This window comes from Desmodus rotundus, chromosome X (assembly GCF_022682495.2).
Source record: "Desmodus rotundus isolate HL8 chromosome X, HLdesRot8A.1, whole genome shotgun sequence".
NCBI lineage: Eukaryota > Metazoa > Chordata > Mammalia > Chiroptera > Phyllostomidae > Desmodus > Desmodus rotundus.
Window position 1 is genome coordinate 67,843,153 of NC_071400.1, and position 21,710 is coordinate 67,864,862.

Sequence of the window (21,710 nt, forward strand, 5' to 3'; positions counted from 1 at the left end):
TTTTTTCCAGCTCATTAGAATTCTGTCACCCTACAGCAGGGGTGTCAAACTCATTTTCACCAGGGGCCACATCAGCCCTGTGGTTGCCTTCAAAGGGCCGAATGTCATTTTAGAACTGTATAAATGTAACTACTCCTTAACTAGGGGCAAGGAGCTCTACATTCAGCCCTTTAAAGGCAACCATGAGGCTGATGTGGCCCCTGATGAAAATGAGTTTGACACTACTGCCCTACAGAGAGAAACTGCTTTTTAAAAACAATTTACGATAGCCAAGTGCTGGAAGCAAGCTAAGTGCTCAGCAGTAAATGAGTGGATAAGAAACCTATGGTAGGTTTACACAATGGGATACTATGCAGCAGAAAGAAAGAAGGGAGCTCCTACCCTTTGCAACACTATGGATGGAACTGAGAGCATTATGCTAAATAAGCCAGGCAGTGAAAGACAAATGCCGTATGATCTCATCTATAATTGGAACCTAATCAACAAAATAAGCAAGTGAAATATAACCAGAGACATTGAAATAAAGAACAAACTGACAGTAACCAGAGGGGAAGGGGAGGGGATAATAGGGGAAAATAGGGGAAGCATCAAGGAACATATATGAAGGACACATGGACAAAGCCAAAGGGGGTGGGGCAGTAGAGGGGAAATGGAGACAACTGTACAACAATAAAAAAAATTTAAATCAGTAAGAAGAGCTGGGTGAGTCAGGTTTAAAACAATACCACCCAGACCTTTCATTTAATATCAAGTAATTTAATCAAGATACACAGGACTGCACTTGGCCCTTATTTACATTAACATTTTGTCCAGACATCTGCTGATGGGAAATGGTACCAAGTCACGTCTTTTCTTTGTTGTGAGGATGCCTTGTTGAAATGACTCCAGCTGAGGCAGGTTGAGGCTGGCAACTAAACCTCTTCTTATTTTATTGCCATGATTATCCACATTGCACTCACTTTCCCACTGGAAACTTTGTTTCAACCAATGTGTTGGTCATTATTTAATAAGCTCATGATATTCCTGCTCCGCAGAATTGCACAGCAGTTGGTACCAAATCAAGTCCCAGTCTCTGTCAGCATGGTAGATTGCCTCCATAGTGTGGCTTCTCCAGTGCTGGGGCAACATGCTGAGTGCCCCAGTTCTTGATGACTGACCTGGAAGGAAAGGAACAAAGTACATTTGAACTTCGGAATTCAGAAATCCACAAATAGAAACCCTGCTGAATCCAGGCAATGTAAGGCCTCTTAAATGTGGAACTTTTAAAATCTTCCTTATTTAAGCTGCACTATCCAGTACTAGAAATCCATTGCTGAACCAGTATCTTATCATCTCTACTTTGTGAAGACAGGCCAGACATAAATGTGACCCAAGAAGTGTCTGGTGAGAATGAAGGCAAGAAAAATATGGGGCAGCTCTGTCAATATGACTGTGCTTTCTGCAGCTACTGCTGTGGGGTACCTGTTGAGAACAGAATTTTCTGAGACCCGCTGGGTAGATTGGGAGAAAGAGCTGGGATTGAAGCTGTACCTTTAGGCACCAACCATGTAACTACCATCCTTCAGTTGTATATTGGTTCACATGTGTAAAATAAATACTAACAATTGGCTATTATACAGAACTGAGGCTGTATATAAACAATGAATCCAGCTTCCTCTGAACTTTTTTCTTCTTTCATTAAAACACATTGCTTGTATGACTGTACAGGAGCAGCAGAGTCGGCTGACTCTGGATATGTTTGTACAAATTCTGCTATCAGTTTCTTGTGATCCCTCCTCTGATCCTGGATGTGCACCAATTTGACATTATTTTCTAATGTGTTGAAACTGTTCATCCCTTCAGTATAACTACTGAAGCAGAGTTTGGGAAGGAAGCACTTTCAACATGATTAAAAAGGTGCAATAAAGATTCAAATTAAGCATTAAGGAAAACCTAATTTCATAAAAGCCTTTCTATGAACTTTTAATACTCTATTAGTACAGGTTATTTGCATAAAAAGAGCCACCATGCTAAATTTCAGTATAATTTAGTTTAATAAAAGCCAATTTCCAGATGGCCTAACTCTGGTTCCAGGTAAGATGGAGTAAATACATTTCTCCTAATTCCTCCCACAAAGTAAAACTTAAATCGCCAAATACAGTATGTAACACAAAGATAAGACTCTGAAGGGTGAGAAAGGGAAGGTGGACTGACTAGAGATATCGGGTAATGAGGAAAAACATAGTTGTGAGTTCCCTGAGCTTTCCTTTTGCCACCTCTATATCCTGGAATGGGTGCTAAAGAAGCTGGCAGGCCTGAAATGCCAATGCTAAAAGATCAAAAAGCCTCAAGAAAAGCCTATCATCTCTAGCCAAAAGGCAGGGAAAAGGCTAGTCTAGAAAGACAGAAACCAAGCACCACAAAAATTATCCCCCCTCCTGCCAGCAGAGGCCTAGTGGGAAGCCAGGACTTCTGGATTACCATTCCCACCTTGCAGTAATCAGATGATGCACCCCTTCCTCCACCAGTGTAGTGTAAGTGGAGGCCTCCTAATTTGAAGATTTAATTACAATTCAGAGATTCATATGGTCAAATTTTTAGGATACAATGAAAAAAAATTACCTGTCAGTTGGCAAGAGGGCGGAGTGAGTGGAAGCCACAATAACCTCCTCCCAGGGCCAATCTGGAATTACAACTAAATTGGGGAGAATTCACTGGGAACAAACAACTGAACAATAGCGAGAGAGAAAACTTATAACCTCGGACAAACAGAAGAATCATCTTCACTAGTGGCTGACTGGTAAGGAGTACAGTGGAGCCTCGAGTACTGGCTGGGTGCCCACAGGTGGCAGCGCCTGAGGGATACTTAAGTGGCTGGTTAGATCCCCCTGAGAAGAGTGGGATCTAAACCATAAGCTGGGATCCCCAGCCTAGAGCCCCAGAGCCAAAAAAGTACACAGATAACAACCAGAGGTGAAAAGCGGCAGGGTTGCTCTCTGCTAGAGACTGGAGGCTGGACAAAGAGCTGTTTAAAGGGCCAACGCACAAATTTTCATTTGCTGCCACTTACCCGGAGCTCCAGTAAAATCAGGAGCAGAGTGGCTAGAGACACCTGAGGAGAGACTGGGGACAGAAACTTTAGAGAGAGAGCTGAGAGAATAGATGCTGGGATCCCGGTGCTGAGTCATACACCATTAGAAGCAGCCATCCTGCTCAGGCAGACCACTCCCCTCCAAGGAGCAGCAGCTGGAGATGAAACGATACCTCCAATCCCAGGAGGGATTCTGCCCCACCCTGTGGGGCTTAAGCCTCACTGCTGAGTGCAGAGTGACTAGATTGACAACTGAAGGAGAGAGACACACACAGTTTATCTCTGACAGTTGCAGAGCAGACTGCCTAAGGTCAGATGAGGTCAACATCTGACATCAACAGACGCGGATCTAGAAAGAAAAAACAGTGGTAAATACTAGAGGCTACCGAGATGAAATCCACTGTGGTCTTCTCCATGATTAGTGATATTTTCTTTCCTGCATAGCTTTTTAACATTCATTGCTTATCTAGCAACAAGTTTGTACACATACTAAGTCACTAGAATTTATATTATAGTTTATTTCTCCCCTTTCTTATAATAGTCTTAATCTCTTTACACCTTCATTAATACTGGTTCATTTGCTGTTGATAGTGGGATTGTGGGGGGGTGAGATATTATTGCAGATGTGGGTTTTTTTCCCTGGGCTTTGTGGTTTTTTTCTGGCAGCACCTGCACAACAGCACACAACATATGGTGGGCGGAGTGACCTTCAGTCAACCAGCTGGAGGGAAGGACCCACCAAAGAAAGACCCAACAACAATCAAACTCCAAACACATCCAGAGAGCCAACATAAATGGCATAAAGGGCATCCCAAGAGCATCAGGTTCAGGAGATCAAGGAGACTGCACCACTGATTCTCACAAGTCTCCTACCATTGAAGTTCACACCACAAACTCAGGGAGTCAGAACAGATCAATTTAAGAAGCAGAGGATAACAACAAGAGTCTCACAAACAATGGGAAGACAAAGAAACAAACCCCAAATGAAAGGAAAGGAGGAAGCCTCAAAAAAAAATGCTAAATGAAATAGAGGCAAGTCAACTATCAGATATTGAGTTCAAAGCAATGGTTATAAGGAAGCTCAATGAGCTCTCTGAGAATTACCAAAAACTACAGGGAAACTATGAGGAACTTACTGCAAACTATATCAACATGTAAAAGGAAATAGAGACTATCAACAAGGGCCAAGAGTAAATAAAGAATACAATTTCTAAATTGAAGAACACAGTAGAAAAAATAAAAAGCATGCTAGATGAAGTAGAGGATCGATTCAGCGAGCTGGAGGACAAGGTAGAAAAATCTTCCAAAAAAGGAAAAGAAAAAAAACTTAAAGAGAACAAAGAGGTGTTAAGGGAACTGCATGACAACATGAAACAGAATCATATCTGTATAATAGGGATGCCAGAAGGAGAAGAGGAAGAAGAGATAGAAAACCTGTTTGAAAAAGTAATGGTGGAAAACTTCCCTAATTTGATGAAAGAAAAGCACACAAATCCAGGAAGCAGAGAGGGTCCCAAGCAAGAAGAACCCAAAGAGGCCCACTGCAAGATACATCATAATTAAAACAGCAAAATTCCAAGACAAATGAGAATCTTAAAGGCAGCAAGGGAGAAACAGGAAGTAGCATATAAGGGAGCCCCATAAGGCTAGCAGCAGCTGACTTCTCAATGGAAACATTACAAGTCAGAAGGCAATGGCAAGGAATATTCCAAGTAATGAAAAGCAAAGGCGGTGGGGGAGGGAGGTGGGTTCACCTGGGGTGGGGTGGAGGGATGGGGATAAAAGGCATACAACTGTAATTGAATAACAATAAAAATTTAAAAAAAAAAAGAAAAAGAAAAGCAAAGGCATGCAACTAAGACTAATCTATGCAGCAAGGCTCTCGATTAGAAAAATAAGGAGTTTACCAGACAAAAGAAGCCTGACAGAATACACCTCCACCAAACCAGCATCGCAAGATATGCTAAAGGGACTGTTTTAACAAGAGGAAGAAAAAGAGTGTGAGAGAGAAAGGAACACAGGTACAAAGGGGTAAAATGGTAATGAATAAGTACCTATCAAAAATAACCTTAATGTGAATTGATTGAATGCTCCAATCAAAAGACATACGGTAGCTCAACAGATAAGAAAACATAACCTGCACATATAGTGGCTACAAGAGACCCACCTCAGAACAAAAGACCTACAAAGACCTAAAGTGAAGGGTTGGAAAAAAATATTCCAAGCCAATGGAGAGGAAAATAAAAGCCTGGGTAGCGATACTTATATCAGACAAAACAGACTTCAAAACAAAGGCCATAAAAAGAGGCACAGAAAGACACTTCATAATACTCAAGGGAAGAATCCATCAAGAAGACATAAACATTAGGAACATATATGCACCCAACATAAGGACACCCAAATATATAAGGAAAACCTTGGGAGACTTCAAGGAAGACATAGTCAGCAACACACTTATACTAGGCGATTTTAACACCCCACTTTCAACAATGGATAGATCTTCCAAACAAAATATCAACAAGGATATCATGGCACTGAACGACACACTAGATCAAATTGACTTAATTGATACATATAAAATCTTTCATCCCAAAGAAGGAAAATACACATTCTTTTCAAATGCACATGGAACATTTTCAAAGATAGACCACATGATAGGACACAAAACCAGCCTCAACAAATGCAAGAACATTAAAATCATATCAAGCATTTTCTCACACCACAAAGGCCTGAAACTAGAAACCAACCTCGAAGAAAAAACTCCAAAACATTCAAATTCACTGAGATTGAATAGCATGCCATTAAACAACTAATGGGTTAAGAATGAGATCAAGGAAGAAATCAAAAAGTTTCTGAAAGGAAATGAAAATGAACACACAACAGTCCAAAACTTATGGGATACAGCAAGGCAGTCTTGAGAGGCACATTTGCAGCAATACAGGCCTACCTAAAAAAGATAGAATCATTTAAAATAAACAACCTAATCCTACATCTACAAGACCTGGAGGAACAACAACAAAGCCCAGAGTGAGTAGAAGGAAGGAAATAACCAAGATCGGAGCAGAATTACATGACATAGAGACTAAAAGAACAATTCAAAGGATCAATAAATCCAGGAGCTGGTTCTCTGAAAAGATAAACAAAATCGACAAGCCTTTAACCAGATTCATCAAGAAAAAAAAAAAGAGACTTCCGGCCAAGATGAAGGCATAGGTAGATACACTTTGTCTCCTCACACAACCAAAAGAAGGACAATAACAAATTTAAAAACAAAAGACAACCAGAACTGACAGAAAATCCAACTGTATGGAAATGTGACAATCAAGGAGTTAAAGAAGAAATATTCATCCAGACCGGTGGGAGGGGCAGAGACAGGCACCCAGGGTGGAGAGGACTCGCGGTAAGGTGGCAGCGGCTGGAGGACAGGTGCAGGCAAGGTAGCACCTGGCAGAGCAGTCATTCCCACGTTCGTATGCAGATAAACTAGGAGAAACAACTGGGGAGCAAGACAGACTGCACAACCCAGGGAAATAAAGCCTCAAAACCTCTGACTGACTAACCTATGGGGGTTGAGGTGCAGGAGAAACTCCCAGCCTCACAGGAGAGTTTACTGGAGAGACTCACAGGGTCCTAGAATTTACACAAATCCACCCACCCGGGAATCAGCACCAGAAGGGCCCAAATTGCTTGTGGATGGCAAAGGAAATGACTGAAAGCTGGCCAAGAGCCAAGCAAGTGGCATTGTTCCCTCTCTGACCCCTCTCCCACATACAGTGCCACAACACGCCAAACTTGGTTGCCCTGCCTTGGTGAATACCTAAGGCTCTACTCCTTACTATGTAATAGGCACTCCAAGACAAAAAAATATGGCCCAAATGAAAGAACAGATCAAAGCTCCAGAAAAAATACAGCTAAGTGATGAAGAGATAGCCAACCTATCAGATGCAGAGTTCAAAACACTGGTAGTCTGGAAGCTCACAGAAATGCTTGAGCATGGTTACAAAATAAGAGGAAAAAGTGAAGGCTATGCAAAGTGAAATAAACAAAAATATACAGGGAACCAACAGTGAAGGGAAGGAAACCGGGGTTCAAATGAACGGTTTGGAACAGAGTGAAGAAATAAATATTCAACCAGAACAGAATAAAGAAACAAGAATTCAAAAAAATGAGGAGAGGCTTAGGAACTGCTGGGACAACTTTAAACTTTCCTACATCTCATCATAGGGGTGCCAGAAGGAGAAGAGAAAGAGCGAGAAATTGAAAACTTATTTGAGAAACTAATGAAGGAGAACTTCTCCAATCTGGCAAAGGAAATAGACTTCCAGGAGGTCCAGAAAGCCCAGAGTCCCAAAGGAGTTGAACCCAAGGAAGCGCACACCAAGGCACATCATAATTACATTACCCAAGATGATAAGGAGAGAATCTTAAAAGCAGCCAGAGAAAAGGAGACAGTTACTACAAAGGAGTTCCCATAAGACTGTCAGCTGATTTCTCAAAAGAAACCTTGCAGGCAAGAAGGGGCTGGGAAGAAGTATTCAAAGTCATGAAAGACAAGGACCTGTACATCGAAGATTACTCTCTCCAGCAAAGCTATCATTTAGAATGGAAGGGCAGATAAAGTGCTTCCCAGATAAGGTCAGGTTAAAGGAGTTCATCATCACCAAGCCCTTATTATATGAAATGTTAAAGGGACTTTTCTAAGAAACAGAAGATCAAAACTATGAACAGTAAAATGACAACAAAGTCACAACTATCAACAACCAAACCTAAAAAAAAAAAACAAACCCCGAAGCAAACAACTAGAACAGGAACAGAATCACAGAAATGGAGATCACATGGACGGTTATCAGTGGGGAGTTGGAGGGGTGAGAATGGGTGGGAAAGGTACAGGGATAAGAAACATAATCAGTAGTACAAACTAGATACAGGGAGGTTAAGGATAGCATAGGAAATGTAGAAGCCAAAGAACTTACATGAATGATCCATGGACATGAACTAAGGTGGGGGAATCATGGGGGGGGGGGGGTACAGTGAGGAGGGGAATAAAGGGGAAAAAAACATGGGACAACTGTAATAGCATAATCAATAAAATTTATTTTAAGAATAAATAAAATATAAACAAGCCCATGAATTCTTAGTGTGATGATCCCCCAAATTCTTAAGCCCCCAGGTCTTTAGATATAGGGTTAAGAATGAAATTCACTCCAGACACCACTCTTCTTAACACTATGGGGCCGTATTGAGTTGGAAGTATGAAATATTCAGCTTAGGGTGCATATTTAAAAATCAAATAGTTTATCAGCCAGCTGCAGTGACGGAGGATCTATCCTTGACCTTTCTTCTGACTACTAGATGTTTGACAATGAATAATTAACTGTTAAACTACTGAACTTGGTTCAAACTATTTCCACTTACATAGAGTTTGGGGAGAGTGAAAATGTTTGTTGGTACCTGAACCACCTGAAACAAGTGTAGACTCTTCTGGTCATTCCTAAATCAAAACTATTTAAAAACCTATCTTGTATGATAATAAAAATAGATAAGTCAAAAATTGTCTTAATACAATTAATTTCCAGACTTAAATTTTGTTAGCTAGAACAAGGATCTAAAGGTTCAGATGGCTCAAAATGTTATTTCTTACTAAATGTTACAAGGTAGCACAGTATTTTGCAGCTACAGCTGTAAACAGGATGAGCTGACAGGAACTCACTATGAAAGTAGCCAACTGCAAAGAAATCAACATGCAATTGACCAAATAGTGTAGTAAGCAATGGCTAAACCTTGCTTCAGCAAGGGTGGGCTTTGGATATGAATGTCCTGTCTCCTTTACTTGCTGCATATAAATAAAACCACCTTGCAACAATCTGTGTCATTTTTTAATAGAGTACCCCAAGCTGTGAACACCCTGAGTTCTGTAACAATTTCTGTATATCATTGTCTTGTGAAGCATGAATAAAGGGTTTTTAAAGATGTTACATTGAAATGTGAAGTCATTCCTTAATACTAAATTCACAAATTTACTTGCACTTTTTTAAAAAATGGATTGTTTACTTGAAGATTCACGGTCATACTCCAAAGAGTTGGGTGCATTTGCCCATGTAGCCTTTGCTACAGTTCCCCTGAGTATTTAAATGACCGGTGGGGCTCTAAATGCAGCTGGTTGACTTACTAATAGCCTCACTGCAATCAAAGGGAAACTTCTTTCTGGGTTAAGGAGCCTGGACTGCGACTGCAAGCAGTTGGCTGTGCTGAACCTCCTGGGGACTACAGCAGAGCAACTCAGGAAGACACACTCTTAGCATTTTAATCATACTTTTTCAGCTGGGATGGGGGAGGAGGAAGAATCAACTTCCTGCTTGCTTTAAAGGTTATGAACAGAAGACTCAAGCATATGAACTTGCAGCTCTACCTCTCTGTGGCCTTCCTGTCCCCTTTCAAGTCAGGTACTGAGCCCTAGGCCTCCCAGTTGGATCTGGGTACTTGCATGGGCACCTCACTTCCCTCCTTAAACCACACTTGTAGATTTTTACCCACACTTAAAGTGTTTCTAGGTTTTGCCTAAGGAAGTAGTCACCTGTCCCTGCCCACTCGCTTGTGCCAGATGCAGCATCCTGGGTTCACTACCAAAAGCGACTTGACAGATGCTAAAAGTTGGTGCTGGGACTTGGCACTTGGGCTGAGGGATCTGAGATTTCCGGGTATTTAGCAGGTCCCATTATTACTGGTGAATTACTTTCCAGCCCATTGTAACAGCCTTCCTCCTGGACCCACTCCAGAACAAATGGGCTGAGGACGTTGTTGGCCCCCTTTTCAATGGCAAAGTGTTCTTGTAGTGTCTTCTCTAAGCATCTGACCCAGGAACCACCATCTGTGGATATGTTACCTTCTAAGCTTATCTGTTAACCTGGGTTAAGCTTTCTTAACCTTCCTGTTTCCACCTCCAATCTGTGGAACTGAGTGCTAAGGAAAACGGAAATGACTGACAATGTTTACGACAATAGAGCCATTTAGTTATTGATTTTTTTAAATGGGAGCTGCTTAGGGATGGTGGTAAGATAATACTTGAAATATCAGAAATATCAAAGTGCAAAAATTCCTTTATTGTGACTCTGGAACAAAATATAATAGGAAACATTTAGTTTGCTAATCTAACTGCATTCCCTCTCCCCAATAGCCTAGAAATGCACTTTAAACAGTATAAATGTGATAAATCATTTTTAGTCTTTCAGTCTGAAAAATTAAGTGGCAGAGGGTGCTAGGATATACTAGTCAATAATAGTTTCAGTTGTATTTAATACCTGAAACAACTTTTGCTTCAGGTATTGAGGGATTGAGTAAAACACACACACACAAAGACACAAAACTATTGCCTGAGGACTTCAGGGAGAAATCACTTGCTTGGACCTTGGCAGCCCATGTTAAGAGCTGAGCTGCCTCCCTATCCTCTTCCCTGTCCACAGTTGGTAGGAAAAGACCCACTTTTCTGCTCCAGAAATCAGAGTAAAACCTCAATCCATGCAAATCATTAGCCAAGCCCTCAGATTGGCCAATGCAAAAATTAAATGGCCATTATATTTTCCCAATAGAATTAAATGTTTTCCACTTATTTAAAAATTTTACTTATTTTTAAACAGAGAAGGGAGGGCGAAACTGAGGGAGAGAAACATCAATGTGTGGTTGCCTCTTGCGCACCCCCCCACTGTGGACCTGGCCCACAATCCAGGCATGTGCCCTGACTGGGAAGAGAACCGGCAACCCTTTGGTTTGCAGGTTGGCGCTCAATCCACTGAGCCACGCCAGCCAGGGCTAATGTTTTCAAATTTATTGTACCCATCTCCAACTAAAAATTTCCCAAGTTCTTGAGTTTACTTGATAACAAATTAAATGAATGTGCTCCAGACCAATATTAATAAAATTTGCAAATAGCTGAGTTTGCCTAGTTGACTTTTGTTTTTTCCTTTCATTGAACTAGTCTGAGATATAATTTTAATTGGCATACATAATTGCTTTTGTGAGTAAGGTTATTCCCAAGCCAAATAAAGGAACTGAGTCAGTATTTTGTAATATATATTTCATCACCCACCTACACATGTTTGTCATCTACCAAGTGGGAGTGGCAGGGGTTAGTAAGAGTGTTACTGGGGAGACAACCTGAGTTAGGGTCCTCCCCTGCCAGCTTGTTTCTTGGTTATCGCCTTGCTTGCAAGACAAATTCAAGCAAGAGACAAATACGTATTGTAGAAATGAGATAGCAAGTTTATTTATGAAACGTGTACAAGCACAAAACTGCAAGCAGGCTCCCGGCTAGTCTGAATGCCAGAGGAAATAAAGTTGTTTGTAAGTTTGTTCTCTACACTTGAGCCTAGGCTACAAGTGGGCTCTCAGTTAATGTGCGTACCCTGACTATTGAGGTTTAAGGGTTATATACCTTAGACAGCTTCTAGGTTCCCCCTCCTTCTTCCCCTCCTAAACCTTGGGAACAATAGACAGCTACAAAAGCTTTCTTTCTCAGGTAGTAAGGTTCTTTGTCTTGGTGAAATTGCTACAGAAGCTCCCTTTCCCAGCACAGAGACTCCTTCTGTGCTATCCCTGCTTGTGATGTTCAGAACACCTGGCAATCTCATTGGACCAGACTCAGGACTGCTGAGTCAATGGGTGAGACATGTCTCCCTCCTCCTCCCTGCCTTAGTTTACTACTTATCCTGTGTAACAAGAGCATGGAACTGGGAAGTGACCAGAGCTTGCACCTGCCACTCAAGCAGTCCTTTGGCCTCCACTGGAGCTACCAGCCAATGCAGTTGCTGAAGGTGGGGTGGGGGCACTGAGGCTGCTGCCCTCATCAGCTTTAGGATTCACAGTTCAGGATGGTTGGTCAGCCAGTATACCGTAGCAGAGGTGTCCAACCTGTGGCCTGCAGGGTGCATGTAGCCCAGGATGGCTGTGAATGAGGCCCAACACAAAATCATTAATTTACCTAAAACATCATGAGATTTTTTGTGATTACATGTCGCAATGTATTTAATGTGTGGCCCAAGACAACTCTTCTTCCAGTGTGGCCCAGAGATGCGAAAAGGTTGGATACCCCTGGACAGAGTCTGTCCATCAGCCCAAGTCTAGCCCAGTCACTGCAGGTAGCTCTCCCTGCAGAGTGAGATGCTGTGTCTGTTCCATACTTTCCTAGCCCTCCCCACAGGCTGGTGTGGATAAAATGGTCCCGTGGGTGAGGGTAGGTTTATGTTGGCACAGGACAGTGAAGCATGTAAACCAGTCCTCCTCAGGGCCTGTAGGATTGCCAGAGATTGCCATTCTTAGGAGCAGGACATGGATTTTTATCCTGAGGTTAAAAGTACTTCTCTTCCCCTTTGACTGCTAAAAAATAAAAATAGAATTAATTTTAAAAGGCATTCAATCAAGAGTTTTGTTGTTCTTTGGGAGGGTATTTATTTTTAGCCAACCATCTCGTTTTTGCAAAATAGCCCCCTCTGCTATACTTAGGCAAGAACATGTAACTTTTTTGTAGTTTGCAGAACCTGAAAAATGTACTGTTTTCCTTTATTACATCTGTGTCAGTGATACCTTTTATTAGAGCAAGAGACAGCATCTGCTTTTATTGCTTCTAAAATCTGTCTATTTAACATATGCCAAACTCCATGCTGTTTGAAAGGAAGTCCTATTTTTAAAACATTATCTTCATCTTAGTATTTTTGGCTTACTGTTCCCATAATTTCTCTTAGGCAATAATATATCTTTTTTGGTAAAGTCTGGTCTTAATCATGGGGAAAGTAACTTTTAAGCTCTGGGACATTTTTCCCCAGCGGTCACCTTATTTGTATGTATGTAGGGACTGCTTTAGTTAGCTTCCCAGTTCACGCTGGGGCTTCTCATAAGTCTCTTCAGAAGATCATCATCTTTACAAAAGAACTCACAGTCTCACACCCCTACGGACTCCCCATCCCTTTCAATAGTTTCTGTAATGTTCAGTGTCACCTTCACTTAGTCTGCTTTCTCTGTTTCCAGTCTGCTGAATATTAATCTCTCCAAATCATCCCTCTAGGCATTTGGATTTCAGGCCAGATGTGAAGCTTCCTGATGGCAGGGCCCAGAGACTGCCCTGGGCCCTCACGTCTCTCCCTGTGCCTTCTGGGGCTCCTTTTAATACTCCCGTGACAGGAGTGTTAACAGAAAGGGCTTCCATTCCATAAGTAAAAACAAGTCTCCTTCAGTGGTTATTTTTGGCTTGTGACTCTTCAGAGGAGAATAATCTGTTCATTCCAAACATGGAAGTTAAACATGATGGTTGTTTTTCACTGCCTCTTAATTCCCTATTTTAAAATATTCACTATCAGCTGATGCTACAATTTCTTCTCAGTATCCAGCATGATGGTCTTTAATGTGAACAAAGCCAGCTGCAGAAATTGCAAGCCAGCCTACCAAACCTGTCGGCCAAGGAGGGCAGGGAGCGAAACTGAAGGACTCCCATTCTCACGAAGACATCACTGAGCTCTGCAATTTTTCTCCAATTGAAATTGCTTCCTATTTAGTTCCAAAACAGTTCACTTCCCTGTGTTCTTGAACTTGTGCCAGGGTTGTTTCTTAGTCTTTACTGTTCTTCCTCTATAGTACACTTAAGTAGAAATGTTTCTTACAGCAGAGCAAGTTCCTTCAGTTCTACTACGAAGCAAGAGAATGAGTATTCAGGGAGCCCTCACACAGAGAGAGGTTCATTTATTAGCTCACCTTGTTGACTAGAATGTCAGACACAAAAAAGCAAGACCAGTTTAGCATTTTTAAGTTTCATTCTTTTGTGTTGCTCATGCTGAGAGCAGGCTGAGGAAAGGCATACTGTGGAATTTTAAGCCAGCTGCTTATAAGTGTTTTTAAGAGCATCTTTCCCAACTATTTATATTACATTTGTATTCAGGGGAAGAAAATCTCTGCCCAGACTAAAAAAAAGAAAACCTCTTTGAAAGCTCTGTGAATCTTGCCTCAGCAACTGCAAATGGGCACGTCTGCCCTCCCCCAGACTATAAGGAGAGCTCTCAGGAGAATAGAGAATATGTATGAAGAGTTAAACCTTATTTAAGACCAGCCTAATTTTCCCAGTGATAGTGTCCTGAAATTGCTGAAGTTCAAGTGAATAGGTACAATCCAGTGCAACAGTACCAGAAGGACATTTAACAAGAGCCTTGCTAAAACCTAACGGCATACATAAGTGTGGTTTTAAAAAGGGACGATCATTTTTATTTCAAACTGTACCCAGTCCTTCAAAAGAATCACAGAAATGACACTTTCAGAGTACACATGGACTGCAGAAGGACTAAGAAGTTGATGACATCTCTGCATCCTGGTTCCCACAAACAACCTTAGATGTGAAGCAATCATGCATTGTCTGAGATGAACTGTAGGGTCAGAGCCAGGGTGTCAGGAAAAAGGATTTTCCATCCATCAGATTAGCCAAAATGAAAAAAATGAGATAAAATTCATGTTGCTAAAAGTGTAGCAAACAGACACTCCAAAAAACAGTTTGTGGGAGTGAAAGTTGGTGCACCTTTGAGGAACTTTACTTCTTCAAAATGTACAAAGCATATAGCCCTTCTACATAAGGTAACCCTACTTATATCTATCTCAACTTTTAAAAGTTTAAGGAAATAAAAACAAAAAGATTTAACTACCTAAAAGGCTATATGTTTCCGTTTCAATTTGCATTAAACATTTCTAGACATTTATTACAAGAAATGTAGTGGTTGCTTCTAGGAAGTGAGATTGGCAGGTATTTTATGTCTTTGCATTCTGTTGAACTTTTTTTCACCACATACAAGTATAATTTTTAAAAATGTGTAAAACACTAGTTTCAAAATAGCACCTGATTTTCATCCTCTGGCTGTGTTATCCTTGACAATTACCCAACTGAGTTTGTTTCACCATCCATAAAATGGGGATACTACATACCTATTAAAGCTAAGATGGGGACTAACTCAGACACAAGTAACACAGTGCACAAAATAGGCACTCAATAAATGTCATCTCCCCTTAGCACTAATAAACCTTGCAAATCCTCTTAATTCAACCTCCTCTTATTACTAGTAAAAACACTAAAGCCAAAAAAGGCTTAGGGAGGGCCCTGACCAGTGTGGCTCAATTGGTTGGGCATCATCCTGCAAAGCAAAAGGTCATGGGTTTGATTCCTGGTCAGGGCACATGCCCAGTTGGGGCAACTACAAGAGGCAACCAGTCAATGTTTCTCACTCACATCAATGTTTCTTTCCCTCTCTTTCTCCCTCCCCTCCACCTCTTTCTAAAAATAAATAAATAAAACCTTTAGGAAAAAAAGGCTTAGGGACTTGCCCAAGGTAGATCAAGTAGTAACCAGGAAAACCAGGCCCTGATGCCTGGATTCCTGCACCCTAATATAAAAAGTGATTTTATATGAGCCAAGGAATGACCCTGTTACTATGTTATGGCCACACATCACTATGCAGGATCAGCCTTCTCCTCTGCCTGGCTCACTAGACTTCATGAATCTTGATAATTCCTAAACACCAAATCCACCATGAACTGATGGAGTCCTCTGCGAAGGCAGCAACCAAGAGGGAGCTCCAAGAACGTCCTGATCAAAGGTAGCACTAACTTCATAGGGATTTGGGTGTGGATGTGCTTTTAAAAATTGTTTACACCTTATTCCAACCGTGCCACTCAGGTACCGAACTCTAGGTGTGCACACACATACACACTATCCTGACTTCCAGCCCTGTGGCATGAACATAGCACCCACAATGCCTTACAACTGGGAATTTAAACAAATATTCCTGAATGAGAAATTCTATGTAAAAACAACATATAATAAATGCCTATTCATAGGCAGTCTGTGTTTAAGCAAGAGATTCTCCTTCCAGTGCTATTTATACATAAGCTATTTGGAGCATAATAACCAGATTAAAGTGGAATGACTTTCAAAATGCTCTGTTAGGGAATTGGTGGTGGCTGGTCTTTATTTTTCTGTTTGCATGATTTCCTTAGAAAGAAAGCTTTCTGATTGTTGGGGCTTACGTTACAGTTCACTTACCTCCTTTCCTAATTTCATTCAAAGAGTCCACCTGTCTTGTCAGAAAAAAAGGCCAAGGCGTCTTACATGCCTATGGGAATGAAACCCTGGGTCCTATCAAGGGTAGAGATCAAAGGGAGGCATGCTGAAAAGGATTGGACAGCATATCAGTGTTCTCAGAACTGCAGTAGACAGTAGATAGTATACAATAATGGATTATTACATAAGGAGTATAGACAACAAAGCATTTGAAGGAATGTAAGAGGGTGATAAATGGATCCACGAATAACTTAAGACATTTTTCCCTTTCCATATTAACACCCTACCACTGCATGGAATTTCACAGTTCCAAGTTCTTTCACATAAATTACTGTAGCAGACAGTTCGCTGCTCATTAACAGCCCCCATCCTGATCTTTTCCAGTGGCAACAACCTAGGTCTGGGGATGAATCATGACTGGTCCAAGTCAGTGGTCCTCAACTTATCTGTATAGTACAGTCACCTAGGGAGCCTTTGAAAACATCCCAGTGCCTGGACCCCACCCCAGACCAATTACATCAGTATCTCTAGGGGTGGAGCTTGGGTATTGACATTAAAACCTAAAGCTCCTCAGCTGAATGTAATGTGGTCTGAGCCAATCACGACGACCGTAGTCCCTTTCACCAATTTTGGGGGTAGGGTAGGCCATGTGACCCAGTGAAACATAAAAGAAATAGGCTGGGGTCAGGGAGTTCTGGGAAAGATTTCTATAATGAGATTGAAGGAAAGAGAAACACGTAAGGGATAAATCCTCCACTCCTTATTTGCTAACCAGTTTCCTTCATTTATGCATTTTAACAACCCTGAGTAGCTGTGTGACAAAGTGATGCTTCTTGCTGTACAGCAAGAAGGCTACCATCTTGTGACAGTGAGTGAAATCCAAAAAGATGTAAAAGATGGAAATACCTGGGTCCTTGGTGACTTGGTTCAGGGTGCTGAGGTCCCCACACAGCCTTAAAAAAAAAATCACACTGACTCCCTGGCAGATCCTGGTTGTCATATATGGGCCATCCAGAAGTTATTCAGGTCAATTCAGGTGTAGCCCTTCTTTACTGATGAGCTCAGGCCATGCTCAGATGCCCTGTGAGGAGGACAGCCATGAAGAGGATGGCTGTAGAGTTACCAGCTTTCCTGTGTAGGATATTGTTGGCAGCTCAGGGATATTTTATTGATTTGTTCAGTGGTTGGAGCATATTAGTAATAAATTTATATGTATTTCCCACCCCAGAGTAGTCTTTAAGCCTGGCGGGAGTGCCAAAGGTGCTGCCAGGGGATGCTAAGTGGGTAAGGGGGCCATATGCAGGTGTGTCATATTGGAGAGATTCTGAGTTCTGGGGTCGAACACCACAGCTGTTCCACAATCACCAGCCCAGGTGTGAATTTGGGCAAATTATGTGACTTCTCTAAGTCTCAGATTCCTCATTTGTAAAATTGATAGTATGTCAAAATAATGACACATGTACAATGCTTAACTCAACTCAACACATGGCACATAAGGATCTCTTCCCTTCCCTAGAGAAGAGTGTGATAGACTTTTAGAAAGTCATCAGTGGGTCAATAATGTTTTCTTTCTAGGAATCATAAATACAACATTTTAATAAATCCACTGGTTGATGGTGACATGGTAAGTGCCCCAATAATTCCAATAGAAATATGGAAGGAAGGGATTAGTCAACAAAGTATGGAAGAGCCTAAAACTGGCTACCAGATGTCCTCGCAGCCCTTCAGAGAAAGCCCTATTGGCCTTCCAAACAAGCAGCACTAGTGTCTTCCCCCATAATCACCCTCACAGACTCTAACTTCCTAGAGGACGAAGCCTTGTCTTCTAACCCTTCTCTCTATTCTTTTTCTTATTCCACTCCAGTCAGCACTCAGTAAACATCAATAAAAATGAGGAAAATGTGAAAGTTTCTGGGAGACTGTTCTTAAAGCCATAAAATGCTGTAGCATTTCCCTAGAGAGGGGTTCCCTCTGGTCAGTGAAGGAGAGTTAGAGACCCTTACGTTAACTTATATCTGTAAATACAAGATTAACAGATGAAAGGATGTTTTTGTTGAGATGTGACAAATAATCCTATGCCTTGTCTTCCTTTACTCTGGAAATCAGGAAAGAACACAGACTTCCTAGTAATCACAGAAACTGACCAAGAAAACCACTTGATCACTGGGAGAAAAATCAGCCAACTTCCGAAATCTCTCTGAAACCCTGGCTCTATTAACAACAAAATCCACCTTCACTAACATCTTCAACTTTGTCCTCAGAGCTTCATCCCAGGGGAATAGTGAGTTACACTATTAAGTAATGAATGGAAACTTAAGTCACTTCCGCCCACTGGGCACTTCCTCATCTGCTGGACTGCACAGTGCAGAAAGCTTGCACCCTTCCAACTCACATAGAGTTTGGAGAAACCCATTCCTGTGCCACTAACTACACTCTTAAGGTCAGTGTCATGCAGAACAAACTCTTCCCCTCAGCCAACATACAAGCCATACACTGACCTAGACACTGAACACATTTTGAGATCATTTAAGCCCCATTTTAGTATCTCAGGACACATGCTTTACAGAGAAAAAACAAAAAAAAGGGGGGTATCCTTTCACAGAGCTCCTTCTGCAGTTACAGCCAAAGCTGCTACTGCCAATCTTAAGGTTCCATCTCTCAAACAGATGGGGCAAAGTGGGGAGAAGCCCATCCCTGAGGTCTGGTCGACACTAGAGGAAGCTGACCAGGCAGCTTTCAGGAACTGATGTAAATGGGATATGGTCAAATACCCTACAAACCCCAGTCATAGGGGTAGGGGAGACTCCACATGAGCCAGGAGGAAAGCTAAGTCCATTCTACACCATTATATAGCAGAGCCTGAGACACACACGTGCTAAACTGTTGCAAGAGAGGCCTGACTATGCCTGTGCGCTTGGGAACTCAGAAGGAAAACCCTGGAGTCTGCACATCACAGAGACAGAAGCATAGGAGAAATGAAACAGATTAGGGGGAGGTAAGGTAAGAGTCAATAACTTTCCACCAAACTCTGCTTTTGGCTTTCTCTGTTCACGCAGACACTGTTGCAAAGACTTTCCTCACAAGACAGATTGGCACCAAGATAAAGTCATAATCATCAAACTCAAATGGTCCCTGAAATCCTATGCTTTTCATGTCAATTCCCAGTCTCAAATTCCATTACGACTTTCAAATCTTCTCTCCTCTCCCCAGACCTGATATCCCTCTTCCCTCCCCTCTCCCAATTCTCAACAGATGACCGTACTTCCTAGTTCACAGAGGGGACTGGAAGTATGGAGATCGGGGTTCTGCCTCAGCCATATTTAACCTCTCTCATCTCAGGGTCCTGCCCTGAGGAGGCAGGTGGTTAAACTGGCAATCCCGATGACTCTCCCAAATTCTGCCTCTGCAGGCTGGTCCAAGATCCCCGAACACCTTTCCTTGCCTCTCCCTGTCCCAGGTCACCTTACCCAGATCTGTCCCCAGGTCGCGGGTGGATGGCTACGTGGCGCCATCGGCCTCCATTTCCAGCGGTGTCTTCTCGTCCAGGGTCAGCTCTGTGTCGCCCTCTTCTCCGGTGCGAGGGTAAGCCAGCAGACGCATGGCCGGAGCGCAGGCGGCCTCCACCTGGTGCACCTGCTCTTGGCTCAGGCGCTCACGCCAGGCGTGCACGGCTTCGCGGGCATCACGCGCTGACAGATGGAAGGGCCGGTCCGCACCATAGGCGGTGCCGCGCGTCATGTTGAGCGCAAAGGTGTCAAGCGCGGCCAGCGAGCGCAGCCCGGCGAAGCGCAGCAGGCGACGCAGCTGGGCGCGCGGCTGCCGCACGAGGTCCTCATAGCGAAGCCTCAGGTAGCGGCGCCGCAGCCAGGCAGGCGCCCCACGCGCGAACAGCAGGTCTCGCAGCCAGGCTTCACAGATCACCTCCAGCGCACCGGTCAGGAAGAAGTCGGTGCGCGGCGCAGCGGGCAGCGCACGGGACTGGCCCCCAGGGCGAGCGCCCACGCCATGCGCCAGCAGCACACGGTGGAAACGGTCTCCTCTCTGACGGGTGCGCAGCACCTGGATGCTTTCGCGCAGCAGCCCCTGCCTGGATTTAAGACGCGAGTTGTGAACAGCCCGCGGGTCTCGGAAAAGCTGCACCACCTTCAGGTTGAGTCCCGGGTCACGCAGCAGAGGCACCAGCACTCCCAGATCGAGGAGGCGCACATCCTTGATGACCACCACTGGATACTTGCGGCACTCGGCCTCCAGGGCGCGCAGAGCCACCGGTGGGCAGCTGCGCTCGCAGGCGGCGTCCTCGACGAGGCCAACCTCTGCCCGTGCACGGGCCGCACCAGGGCACAAGGGCGGCGAGCAGATGACCTTGTTGGTCCGCCAGCGAAAGAGAGTGGCCGTGGTGAGATTGGCTGAGTCCGGAGCGCGCGCGGCGGGGTCTCCTGGTGGTGTGTACAGCCGTAGCACGGAGAAGTCACAGCGGAAAAGTGAGCGCAGCATGTCACGCAGCGCGCCCTGCAGGCTCTCAGCGTCCCCTGGATACAGCGCCTGCCAGAGATGCCACATGGGCTCGTACAAGTAGAAAACGTCCGGGTGCTGGTTAAAGAGCTCGCCGAGGAACGACGAACCGGTGCGCCAGGTGGCGTGCACATATATATGCTGCTTCTCAGCAGACACTTTCTCCCCGACGATGCTGCTGGGGTTGCCCGGGGGTCCAGGGGACTGGCCTGCGTGCCCCTCAGCGGCGGGCCGCGTCTCCGCGCCCAGCTCCCGCTCTCCAGCCGCCGCCGCCTCCAGACTCCACACTCCCAGGCTGCGCTGCAGGCCCGGACAGTGCCCAGAGCCCTTGTCCCTATCGCGGCTGCCGTCCAGTACGGAGGGGACAAGCAGCAGCACCAGCGTGTACAGCACCAAGAGTAGCGCGAATTTGCAGTACTCCCGGCGCCGCCGCCGCCGGCCCTTCATCGTTTACCAAGCCCCTTAGAGAGAGTGAGGCTCCAGTCCTCTCCCCTTCCCTAGAAATCCCGTCCCGAGTCTGCCCCTCCGGCCCCGGTGGGCCCCTCTGCGCCAGGAGGGGCAAAGCCGCTAGGACTGTGCATCCACAAGGACTGGGGAGGCGGTGGTGCTAGTGGCGGCGCCCCTGCCCTCTGGGCTCAGAGGCTGGAGTGTCGCTCATTGGCCGCCTAAGCAGCCGCCTGCCCCGCCTTCAACCTCGGTTTCTTCCCGCCTCCCTATCCGCCCGTGTTCGCCCACTGGTCTGCCAGATGTGGGCGGAGTTGCAGCGGGGTGGGGACAGTGGGGCTAGGGCGCACGGAGCCAGACCCCACCTTTCACCAGCCACTTCGTAATGAAATCAAGTCTTCATGAATTAACTTCAGGCAAGGGAGGGGCCCGTGTGTACGGAATGTACCCAGTGACGAGATGTGTACTCCACCCGGAGATCTTCACTGCCTCTCTTGTTATATGTTTCTGCCTGACTAGCTCTATCATAGGCAGACTCGCTTCCACACTATTTAGATTGGGGTACTGGTCGCTATCTACATCCAGGGCCCCCATCAGTCCCAG

General features: G+C 44.1%; 1 protein-coding gene across 1 annotated transcript; it reads right to left on the reverse strand.

Moving 5' to 3' along the window:
- Positions 1-727: 727 nt before the first annotated feature.
- On the reverse strand, positions 728-21,318 carry CHST7 (carbohydrate sulfotransferase 7). The gene is made up of 2 exons (XM_053917052.2): positions 19,619-21,318; positions 728-1,157 (listed from the first exon to the last, which is right to left on the reverse strand). Exon 1 carries the CDS (start codon positions 21,108-21,110, stop codon positions 19,650-19,652), a length of 1,461 nt encoding a protein of 486 aa, XP_053773027.1. The 5' UTR covers positions 21,111-21,318; the 3' UTR covers positions 728-1,157; positions 19,619-19,649.
- Positions 21,319-21,710: the final 392 nt, after the last annotated feature.

Excerpts from the sequence above, each read along its gene's own strand:
- CHST7 (XM_053917052.2), bottom strand. The coding sequence starts at position 21,110 with ATGAAGGGCCGGCGGCGGCGGCGCCGGGAGTACTGCAAATTCGCGCTA.